General features: G+C 41.9%; 2 protein-coding genes and 2 non-coding genes across 4 annotated transcripts in view; all 4 read right to left on the minus strand.

The window, feature by feature from the left end:
* Positions 1-784, minus strand: part of LOC111663242 (carbohydrate sulfotransferase 12) — a 7,995-nt gene extending 7,211 nt beyond the window's left edge. The window contains exon 1 of the mRNA XM_023417358.2: positions 567-784. The gene's annotated coding sequence lies outside the window, so the exon portion shown is untranslated. The remainder of the gene's footprint in view (positions 1-566) is intronic.
* A 3,711-nt stretch (positions 785-4,495) lies between these two features.
* Positions 4,496-11,902, minus strand: eif3ba (eukaryotic translation initiation factor 3, subunit Ba). The gene is made up of 19 exons (XM_023417414.2): positions 11,689-11,902; positions 9,970-10,162; positions 9,740-9,859; positions 9,590-9,647; positions 9,275-9,403; positions 9,007-9,164; positions 8,489-8,620; positions 8,299-8,365; positions 8,168-8,214; positions 7,861-8,071; positions 7,692-7,764; positions 7,478-7,600; positions 7,290-7,368; positions 6,945-7,083; positions 6,735-6,860; positions 6,368-6,445; positions 5,856-5,964; positions 5,625-5,737; positions 4,496-5,070 (listed from the first exon to the last, which is right to left on the minus strand). The coding sequence occupies exons 1-18, from the start codon at positions 11,786-11,788 to the stop codon at positions 5,637-5,639; spliced, it is 2,043 nt and encodes a 680-aa protein (XP_023273182.1). The 5' UTR covers positions 11,789-11,902; the 3' UTR covers positions 4,496-5,070; positions 5,625-5,636.
* On the minus strand, positions 6,577-6,661 carry LOC111663317 (small nucleolar RNA SNORD60). Its single transcript, XR_002761374.1, has one exon. It is a non-coding gene; the product is annotated as a small nucleolar RNA SNORD60 (small nucleolar RNA).
* LOC111663320 (small nucleolar RNA SNORD60) lies at positions 7,171-7,252 on the minus strand. Its single transcript, XR_002761376.1, has one exon. It is a non-coding gene; the product is annotated as a small nucleolar RNA SNORD60 (small nucleolar RNA).

Raw genomic sequence — 11,902 nt, forward strand, 5'->3', positions numbered from 1 at the left:
ACACACACACACACACACACACACACACACACACACACACGTGCGCACACAAGACGGGAAATAATGTTAAAATATTCCTTTTACATTAAATGTGTCTGTGGAGCTCAATAGTAAGTCAGTGTAGGTAAACAACACAATCCTTTTTTTAACTTTGTTTTTTTTATGTCGGCTGCTCGGGGAGGCGCGGGCTGTTGAAGTGTTTATTTAAGTTAATATTTTTCTTTTTTTCCCCCAAAACGACTCACCATCACCTCCTCCCAGTGCTCGGTCGGAAAACAACCTTAATTCATACAGTACAGTTACAATGTGCCCATTCACCGGCTGCACCGGACACTGTCCCTCTCTCATGTAAATGGTCACCTTCCTTTTCCTCCAGCCGACGACACACAGACTAAACTTATATTTCTCTACAGTCTCCTCCACCTTTTCTTCTCATCTTGCTGCCTTTGAGGTGGAATAAAGCCCGGGTCTATTCTCTTTCTATCTCAGTACAATTAAACCAGTCTGAAGCTGAATCTATCTCTCTGAGAAAAATACTACACGAGCTGATTTATGTTTTATCTTACCCGGCAGATGAGCTCCATGTTGCCGGCCAGTCAGTCCTTTGTCGCCTGCTCCGTGTCCCCCCTCTCTGTCTGTCCGTCAGCCCGGTGATGAGACCGGGTTGGCACGATAGGACCGTAGCGGTCTACGCTCTCCACAGAATGAAAGTCTCGCGAGATTCAGGGAACCAAGCCACCCACTCTTGAACAGCGTGCACACTCCAGTTTCCACACAGACCGCTGTGAAACCATAAACCCGCCTCTGACACAGGTTCTCAAAGTTAAGGTCCTGGTACATCCAGGCGGCCCTAGAGGAGGCTGAAGCAGAATTAGGAATCATCAAACTTCACTGGTAAAAAAAACAGCAAGGCTATATTTACCCTTTTATGGAAGTCCATTTCTATTAAAATATAGAAAGGTTGATGGAAACATGGTCTCAATCTCCCCTTCCTGAGTTACAGCATTGAATAATTGTGCATTTGCAGGGTGATGTCACAGTGAAGTTGACCTTTGATCATTGAATATAAAATGTCATCACTTCATAATTTTATCCTATTAGACATTTGTGTGAAATTATGTCATAATTAGCTTGTGAACTTGGGAGTTATGGCTAAAAACATGTTTGGTGAGGACACAGTGACCTTGACCTTTGACATCTGTACACTAAACTCTAATCAGTTAATCTTTGAGTCAAAGTGAATGTTTGTGCCAAATTTGACGAAATTCCCCCGAGGTGTTACTGAGATATCGTGTTCATGAGAATAGGACAGACGGAAAACATCATGCCTGTGCCCCAGGCTGTTGTAATACCTCTGTATTTATTATCATAATATTTTGACTCAGTAAGTCATTGTTCTTGTCTGAGTGTTTTTCTCAATAATTCTGTGTTTTTAACTGTTTGTGTAATGGTTTCAACTAGGTTGTCATTTTTAATACGTCATTGTTTTTGGCTTAGTGCCTCATTTTAACTCGGTATAAAACATTTTGTATCTCATAATTGTTACTTAGTAGTGTCATTTTTACTCTGCATGTTATAATCTGGATTTATTAGCTCATAATTTTGCCTCACCATAATTACTTCTATTTCTATCGTCAGAATGGGCTACTATAGCAAACCAAGGCCATGTGGTTTAAGCACTTCACATAGTCACATTTGACTATTTTGGGGCCAACACAATAATAAATAATGGTGAGAATTAAATTCCTGATTGAGTGTAATATGAAAAGTCCAAGTGGACCTAAGTTAAATAATTCAGAGGCCTTCTTTTTGGTACAGCTTAAATATGAATGAGTCCAAACATCAAAAACCAAAGGCACAGTGTCAATAAAAAGTGAATATTTACAGGTGTTTCTATTTTCTTGGCAACAAACTGAATATGCTCTGAACTTATTTTGTCATAAAAACCTAAACATAGAATCATCCATCTTGGCATGAAGGCTGAAGAGCTGCCTTTTAATGAGTATTTATAACATCTGTGAGCTGATGGGAAAATGATGGGGTGGCTTCCGTCGCCACATCAAAAGGCGCAGGCAGCTCACCAGCAGTCCACTGAAAGCTGGGATCACACTGGCTCTTTCACTAAAAAACTCAAATTCAGTCGAGGCATTTTAACCCAGAGGTGCAGCAAAACGCACCAGATTTATAGTTTCACAACCCCACACACCCATTGAGGACTAGTAAGGACTCTGGGCTTTATAATCTACTGTTTCTAAATCCAGAACAAAGGCCTGTCATTAAATTTAGATGAAGTCTAATGTTGCAGCGTCATAAATCTGAGTTGTGGCTCAGAAGGTTCATTCACAGACAAACCTTTCCCACCAACTTCCTTACAGGTAGATAATGTCTTCTATAAATAAGTCATCAGTCGACCATTTTCTTCACCTTGTCAAACAACACAGTGAAAATCTGCACAGGAGAGCGTGAACATACATCAGGTCCGTTATGGTTAATGAGGCAGAAGATATATCCGCAGCCTGTAGTGTCACTGAGAGCGGAAAAACAGTGTCTGACTGCATGGTGAGCTTCAGCAGATGTGGTTTGTCTTGATACCAATGACATGGACATGGACATCTCTTTCGGTCCAGTTTATTTATTCCTCACCAACAAAGAAAACCGTACTGTGCTTTACTTTCTGTAAGAAGATTAAATGGGTTAAAAATCTCGAAGAAAACTGAAGCATAATTTACACCTTCATGACAGACCAGCAATCCGGAAGAATAGAGCGAACCCACAATCTTGGGTGTGCCCAAAATATTTGAAATGAGTCAGCTCGACTTTATGACTTTCACTGTAAATATCTTTGGCTATGTTTAAAGATAGAAATAATAAAAATCTGTATTCATGTGAGAAGAAAAGAAATTTCCCCCGTAGCCACATTTTTCAGACAATTTAACCTCAGACACATGAACCTTCAGTGGCAGCTTCGGTGATGTGTCAGCCGCTGAAACACAGCTGCATTCTGACTGCAGTTCTGAGGAAGCAGAAATCTGTTTATGAGATGTGATTTGTTCCAAACAAAACAGGCTTAAACTCAAATTTCTAACTCCAGGATGAGGCTGGATAACAAACTTGCAGTCTGGGGGAGGAGAATGAACTTCAGTAATGCTGGTCTCCTTTTTTTTTTGATCACATAAACTCTGGATAACTCGAGTCGGGATAAAAATCACACCAAACTGCTTCCTTTTTTTTTACAGAATCTTATTTAAAAAAAAGAAAAAAAGATGTAGTACCTAAAGGTGCATATTATATCTCTTGGTAAGCATCTCTAATTTCATTGTTGCACATGAAAATGTTACAAGAACATGCATTTGGACAGAGCCAGAGCAAACCATTTCAGATTTAGACGGATAACAAAAATGGTTTAATGACGTCACTGAATCAGCACTAAAGTGCCAGCGCCCGTCATACGTAGGATCCACACGACAGTTAGTACCGTCAGCGTTTAAGATTATTTTGCCTAGTGTGGAATTTTACTGTCCTCTTCAGTTGGAGATATGATGTATTTTAGATAAGCATATTGCAGAAACCTCCACTGCATCTTCATTATGGTGGCAGGATCAGATCATGCGGTACCTGGGTTACCAGCTCTGAATGGATTAAGCGAGGCAGTTAAAATTGGATTACGCAGAAACGTGTGTAAAACCAAACCTGACAAAAAGCTCAGCTAAGCCTGAATCGCTTTCACGTTTTAACGTCTTGAAATCGATTTCCACAAACTACATGCCGAAGAGTTTTTTTTTTTTTCTTTCTCACTCAAAAATGTTTGTAGAAATGTTAGAAGTGTTTCTCTAATGTTTGTGTGTGGGTGATGAAACAGACTGGCATCCATCTGGGCTTCTACACAGCTAATCTGTTCACTCAAGATGTTAAAACCTAATTTTGTTAAGATACTAAATGGGTTTGTTACGCATTTTAAGAACAGGAGCCATTAATTCTTATGTACTTATCAGGAGTGCTGCTTTTGATTTTATATTTTTTTATGAACATAATGTCCTGAGAATATGTGGTTATCAAACGAACAATAGAGATCAGGGATGTGTTTACACCCGTATATATGGTTGGAATTAACAATGACTTTCAATACTTTTTGTTTCCAATTAATCGTTTGGTCTATGTAATGCCATACAACAGTAAAAATGACCACCATAGTCTCCCAGAGCTGTATGTAACATTTGCTTACTTTGTGCAACCAGGAGTCAAAAATAAGACTGCATGTCTTATGCAATTTACAATTATATTAAAACCTAAAAAGCACCAAACTAACATTTGCTCGAACCCCAGAAATTTTGGAACTTTTGCCTGAAATGATCAAAATGGTTGTTATTTTTAATTTACTATTTCTTTCAGAACTACCTGTGTATTTAGCTCAATGGTTGTGATCAGCTGGATTCTGAGCAGAACAGGAGAGCAGATAATTACCTCTATAATAAAGAACCAAACACTAAGACAGAGCTCGGTATTACTGAGTTTGAATGTTTATTTAAAGTTATTCCCACTGCACAACCCCTCCCTGTGTGAAAGCCTAGTCTGAAAGGAGGAGGATACAAGCCACTATAGCGCCACATCAACGCATTTCTTAACAAGGCTACTTGTTTAGTCACAACACCTCCACCCCCCACTGGTATGGCACTCTGTGCTGCCCTGTGATAACACACTAGCATGGTGAAGCTAGTTCAGAAATCAACCTCAAGAGGAAGAACAAGGTCCAATCAGAGACGGGGCTGCGGTTAGACTGATCGACTCCAATTGGTGAATAGAAAAATGGAGGCAGTATTACTAAATATCAAGTTCCACAGAGAAAAAAAAATGGGGCGGATGATGGTGAGAGACAAAGAGAAAATATTCAATACAAAGTATCCTCTCTCGTCCCTCGATGTGACAGCAGATCCGCAAAGGCGTGCTTCGATGGTGTCGCTAATGTTGAAGGTTGAGGCTTGAGATGAACCTCAAGATTCACAGCGTGGTCGTCGTCCTTCTCCAATCAATGACACAGCTCCTCTCTCCTCCTTCCACACAAAAACGGATGGACTGAGACAAGAGAGAGAACAAGTTCAATACAGATTGAGAATGTAGAGTGTGTGTTCCCATTCTGGGCCATTTACAAAAACAGGGTAAGAGGGAGTAATACACATAATGCAGTTGTCAATCTTAAGGCAGATGCAGAAATGTGACTCATTTTGTTGTTCCATGCTGTCGAATAATCGTTTCGTTCATTCATCAAATTCAGTAGCTGCACAAGGACTGACTGAGTCGGTCCACTTCAGCAGAGTAAACAGAACAGAGAACTGTTGACGCTACTTCAGGAGACAGTTTTACTGAGAGCAGTTTTGCTTTGAGCGTCAAATTTAAACTCCATTCACCTCCATTCGTATTGGGGAGGTGGCAAATATTCACATATCAAATAGTCAGATACAACTGAGGGTAAATGAGAAAATATTGGGGTTGTTTGTAATATGGGTGACCCTTTTAAAAAAGGACCAACAACTGACCACAAACAACACATTTACAGAATTTATGAATAAAGTTAATCATAATTATGTGTTGGACGTTTCAAACAATGTGCAGCATTATGCAAGTGTTACCTGCGTAGGGGACTACAGATCTCCAAGGGGAATGATTTCTTCGTTGATAAAAAACTCAATGGTCTCCTCCTCCCAGTCGTCCACATTGCTGTCCAGCTCATCGGTGTCCACTCCTAGAAAACACACACACACACAAAAAAAAAAAACATGTCAGATATTTCTTTAGATAAAAGTAAAGACTGTCGAGGGAAGCGAGTGAAGGTTTCAGAGTGTTAAAGTGGGAGGTCACACCTCCTCTGAGCTCGAGGCGGATGCTCTTCTGTTCCTGGTAGATCTGCAGCGCTGTCTCCCTGTAGCGACGGTAGTCCTCCATCATGGACCGGCGCTTGTCCACCAGCTCCTACTCACACACAGACACACACATTCAGATTATTGTGTTAAAGCGCCATCTCTGTTTGTGCTAGTAACGACAGCATAATCCTTGTGTCATGACCCCAATGTTGGCTTTATAACAGACTGGTGTTATGGCGTCTAAACGTCCAGCTTTTTTCATTTAAATCACTAGAATGATTAAGTTCAATTTTATTGTGCCACAGTTCTGATTTAAGAGCTTTGAAGTCTTCCTGAGAGAGAAAGATACCTTTCGTCTTAAAATGAAATTTTTACACACACATTAATCATCTGTTCTTAAATGGCTAAAGATGGAGATCAAAATATTAGAAATGACCATAATACTTGTAAGAGCATCATTCCCAACACAAAACCCAGGTTAGATAGAGATAAAGAAACGGAACGGGTCAAACCTTCGAAGCCTTGGACTGGCTCAGACGATCCTTCTGCTCAAAGATCTTTGAGTATTTCTTGAGATCCTTCTTGATCAACTGCAAGAGACAGAGGAATACTTACTGTAAAGGGAGATTACATGTCCACAGATCATGAGTGTGATTTGTCATGAAATAACCAACACAATTTCAAATATGTGCTGTAATAATACAGAGGGTGTTGTGGCCGTGAGCCTCAGATCAGAGTTAGAATCAGGAGCTGCAGTGCAGCTCTCATACGAGGTGTCAGAAAAGTTAATTTTGTCATCACTGGCTCCACACACACACACACACACACATAGATGAGAGTATATATATTGTAATAATGGATGGTTAGAAACAATGGTACCTTGATCTGGTCTGCACTGAGCAGGGTGGGTGGTCTGGGTCTCCACAGCAGCTGACAGAAGCGGTCCTTGTTGTTCTTCTGAAGGAGACGGCCCTGGAACGTCCACAGCCAGTACGCATTGTCCACCTAGACGCAAGAGCAGGCCAAGGTCAGAATTCGTTTTAACCCATCGAGAGGGAACTGGTCAGGTGAGAGAGGAGCAGTGTGTACCTTGTGGCTCCACCAGGAGACGGAGGTGACGACGTAGCGACCGGTTGGGTCCCACTCCACGTCAGAGGCCATGTAGTGCTCTGCTATGTACATCATGGTGCAGTCTGACGTGTCCACAAAGGCAAGGGCTCCGTTCATACTGCACACAGAGAGATGAAGTGAAGGTCTCACACACACACACAAAGTCGTTCATCAGTGCAGACACACACACAAGAGCAAATACTGTGAGCCTCAGATCAGAGTTAGAATCAGGAGCGTAGCTCTCATACGAGGTGTCAGAAAAGTTATTTAGTTTGTCATCATCGGCTTCTTGTGTCGTTCCCCACACACACAGATTTAACTGACCTCCTGAGTCCAGCCAGCACCATGAACTGTCCCTGGGGGCTCCAGAAGATGCTGTTGGCCTGCTGCTTGTCAAACATCTCTGTAGATAAAGGACACGACGGCACATTCAGTGGACGTTTATGGGGTGTCATTGAATGTGTAACATAGTGTCAACAGGACAGTCCGCATGTGTGTGTCGATCTACTCACTTATGAGTTCAATCTTGCCGTTGTTTTTGACATGATAGAAGGAGGCGTTGATTCTGGGAGACTCTCCATGGAGAACAGCAAACTTGCTGCCGTTGGGCTCCCATGCAAAAGCTATGATGCTTTCTGGAAACACAAATATCAAACAATAGATGAGGGTTCTTTTTTTTCATTGGGAAACAGCCACCGTTACTTTTTGTGTTTGTTTTGTTCTTACCCTTCATCTCCACCACATCAACAGGAACCTGCTTCTCTCTCATGCGGAAGATTTCAAAGTTGGTAACCACGCCCTGAAAAAGAAAAAAAAACAACAACTAGGTTTAGCATTTCATTTTTAATCAGTCAGCTTCCGTCTGTTCCCCCTCCTTCTCTCTCCCTTTGTGTACCTGTGTTCCTTTAGGAGTCCTGTCCACTTTCACACACAGGTAATCCCCATTCCTCTGCCAGTGCAGTTTGCAGTCGACAACATTGAAGAGGTTGCGGACCCTGATCTCCTGACGGGAAGGCAACTGCATCAGAGTCACTCTGGCTGGGATGTCTTTGTCCTCAGGTACCCAGAACGCTATGATGTTGTCACCAGGAGACCATGAGAAGTCCCTGTAGACACAAACATGCAAAGTCTTGTCAAAATATCCACACAGAACGCTCTCACAATTAACGTGTAATTATAATAATTATATCAAGGACTCTTACTTGATCCCAGTAATCTTGAGACTCTTCTTGTCGAGCAAGCCCATAGACTGGAATGAGCAGAAACATGGCTGTAATGTCACTTGCACGCTTTACAAAAATAGCAGCGTCATGCTTTTCGTAAGTCTACTTACTGGAGTTTCATAGATGCTCAGCGTGTCAGGGGTCATCCTGGCAAAGAACTTTCCATCATGGCTCCATCTGAGAACAAAGAAATAACATTAGAGTCCATTCAAACCATCACAACACTAAAAATGCAAAATCAGTGATGTTGAAATTGAGCACAATTTTTTAAGAGAAAAGAGAAAGATGTAGTGAACTGACTTAAATATGGGCCAGTGTGCAGAGCTCTCGCAGTGGAAGCCTCTCTTCTTCTGTCCGGTCAGAATGTCCCAGATGATGATGGCCTGCGGGTCCTCCTTGGTGTCCATCAGTGGACTGAAGGTCACCACATACCTGCATGACATCACAACCACACATGTAGGTTTTAATGATCCATCATACGATACCGCATCTCCCGCCATCGCCAGATCATTGTCATAAACCATGAGATACAAGACCGCACGAGATTAATTATAAATGATTTATCTCTTAAATGCTATTCTATTGGTTTTCTTTCTAAATGAGAAAATGCTGCTGTTGAGCTAGTGAAGGCTCAAGCTCAACGTCTGTGCACGTTTTTAAAAAGCCAAAAAAGGAAATGATCTTTTTCATTTCAAACAGTTCACATCGCTCATGAACACCTGATGCTAATGTGCATCTATGTACACACATGCATGAATGTAAAATGCACCTTGTCAGGTACCAAAGTGTCAGTGCTGCTAAAGAGAAATGCTCATTACCTCTCACATGGTGAGAAGTCGATGAGGGACACGCCCTGATGGCTGAACCTCTGAATCTGTTTGAACTTCTCGCCGCCCCACAATGCAATGCCACGTTGGTGGAATGTGGCCAGATAGGTGCCTTTGGGAGACCAGCGCACGTACGTCTCTGTCCAGCGCTGCATCGAGACACAAAGACAATTTTAGGCGACAAACCAACCAGTGCAGATGAATCATGTTTGATAAGACTCTTTAAGTCCTGCATTTCCAGGTGTGATCAACTACTTACTGCTCTCTCTTCGACTGTGATTGGTTCCTTAGCATCATTGGAAAAAATGGCGGTCCTCTCTCCAGCTTCATAGATCACACTGTACTGGTCGCGACAGTCTGGGTCCTCAATCCAGTGACGCATATTACCCTGAACAGACAAACGTTCAGAGTTAATGGAGCTTAAAGCATTCTGACATTTGCTTTGGCTTGTTAATATTGGATGGCCATTTTAATAGGGTTATGTCAAAATGGCCATGTGGGTTATATGTTTACCAAAATGAAGACAAACAATGAATAGTTTAGTCAAAGAGAATCTTTTACAGCAAACACTTACAAAATCTTTGAAAGGCTGCTTCTCTGGAGTTTCCCACTCATCACTGATGTTCATGTACCTGGGAAAACAAGGACAGAAAGTTAATCTTCTTGTATCCTACACATCTGTATTTACATTTACGGCATGTCTTGCTTGACAACGCACACTCACTTGTCAAAGTCGGTGAAGAGGTTGACCCTGAATGTATGCTGTTTATCGAGTTTGTATCCATCAGCATTCTTCACTGCCTCGAGGGCCTGAGTAGGAGCAGCATATTCCAGGAAGATGTACCTACATGAAAAAAAAGAGTATGTTTTACATGCTAAAACTCAACATTAGGGCAAGTACAGAGGCATAAAAGAACAGAAACCAATCACACGTATGAGACGACAGGCTCATACCCTTTGGTCAGGCCATCAGCCTCTGGGTAGAACTCAGTAGTGATCTTGCCAAACTTGGAGAAAATCTTGTGTATGACGTTCTTGAGTTTCTCCAAACGTTCTGGTCCCACCTGAGGAACGTTGTCCACCACCACCACCGAGTCTATGCCGTCAGCCTCCTGGGGCTTCTCCCTCAGGATGTCATCCAGGAGCTCTGAAGAGAAGAGGAGAAGGAGGGGGATCAGGGTGTGCAGCATTGATGTTAATCTCTTATCTGATAGGTCTGGGGGCCTCCCAATACATTTTCATGGCCTCTTAAATTCAAAACTACACAAGACAGCTGACATCCTTTGGAAGATACCACATGGTCATTGTTATGATGGTCTGTCAAAACTGTAAAAGTAACTGTCCCAGTGATGGTGCACTGTGATGAACATAGTCACCCATGGACTGAATTACTAACTCTTTTAAAGTGAATGATAAACCACACAGTTAATTAGGGACACCTTGCTAAAACAAATACAGTTCAATGCAAGAGTGGCAGTAGTTTATGGTGCTGGTGAACTATAAACAGATAGGTGACTTTATTATGTGGCCTCCCTCATTGAAACAAATGCATGCACAAAATGTTATTTCAGTACAATTAAGTAGGATACAATTTGAGCTACAATAATTAGGCAGTTAATTAATGTCAATTATATTTCAGGCAAAAGCTAAAAATACTTTTGTCTTCTGCTTCACAAATGTGAGTATTTGATACTTTTCTTTGTCATATATCACAGTTACTGAGATGTCTTTGGGCTTTGTGTGGATTTTTTTTCTTGGATTTTATTAACCAAATGAGTAATTGAGAAAGTAATCAGATTACTTGAAAATAGAAATAATCATTAGTGGCTGCTCTAGATTGAATAGCACCACATACAACAGCTTTAGTTCACCATTAAGTTAAAACAAAACCTCACTAAAATCAGTTTCTACAAAGCCTGAATATTATAACCAGTCTAATGGTAGATTTACTGCAGGACTGTTATCTTAGACTGTATTTAACTACGTGGAGCTAATTCCCTGGCAGCTCAGTGTATTACTCAATTTCTCATTAAGCTGAGGAATTTCCAGAAATCCCTGGAGTCTGTTTTGGACAAGCAATGCCACAAAACCCCTTAGTTAAGGACAAGACTGGGGTCAAACTGATGTGCAGTTAGTTCACGTTTTATCTGAAGGGTTGAGAGCCAACTCCCCTCCACTTTTGGGTGAGGATTAACGTTTCACGGATGTGAAAGCTATCTTTTATTACCAGCTGCTTCAATGCAAACCACGGACTGCAGGGTCGCAGTGGAGGTCTCGGCCTTAATTTTCATTCATCTGCTAGAAAATGTGTCCCGTTAGCTTCACCTTGCTAATATGCGGTTTAAATTCCCCAAATAACAGCGACAAGGCCACGGTTGAGAGGTTGTCTGGGGTCTGGGTGAGGTGTCAGTGGGCGTTAAATAAACTGAGATAACATCGGCTAATGTTAGCTGGATTTGAGATGACTTTCAATTCAAATGGGGGAGTTTCTTTATAACTGGTTAATATTGTTGCGTAGTCAGTCTCCTACGATTACTAAGTAGTCTGTTGGGCAAAGTGACAAGCAGGCTTCCTAGCATCTGTAGTACCCCCACCATTGAGCCCGTTAGTACAGCTCTTAGCTAACTGTTAGCAGTAGGCCAGAAAGCCGGCGTTTTTCCTGCTGCCGCTCACCCTCATCCTCGACATCATCCTCGAAGTCCTCGGGGTCGCTGAAGGAAGGTTCCTCCTCTTCATACTCGGGGTCGTCCACCATATCCACCGTATCTTGCATTTAACAGCAGTACGAGACGGATTTCTCGCTACAACGGAGCAAAAATCCTAAAAACGAAGAGGCTGGCGGTGTTCGGCCGGTGTGGCACCATGTGCGACTACGTGAAAATGGACG

Source organism: Seriola lalandi, unplaced genomic scaffold (genome assembly GCF_002814215.2).
Source record: "Seriola lalandi dorsalis isolate HSWRI2012SDOR001 ecotype SW California unplaced genomic scaffold, Sedor1 jcf7180002054574, whole genome shotgun sequence".
NCBI lineage: Eukaryota > Metazoa > Chordata > Actinopteri > Carangiformes > Carangidae > Seriola > Seriola lalandi.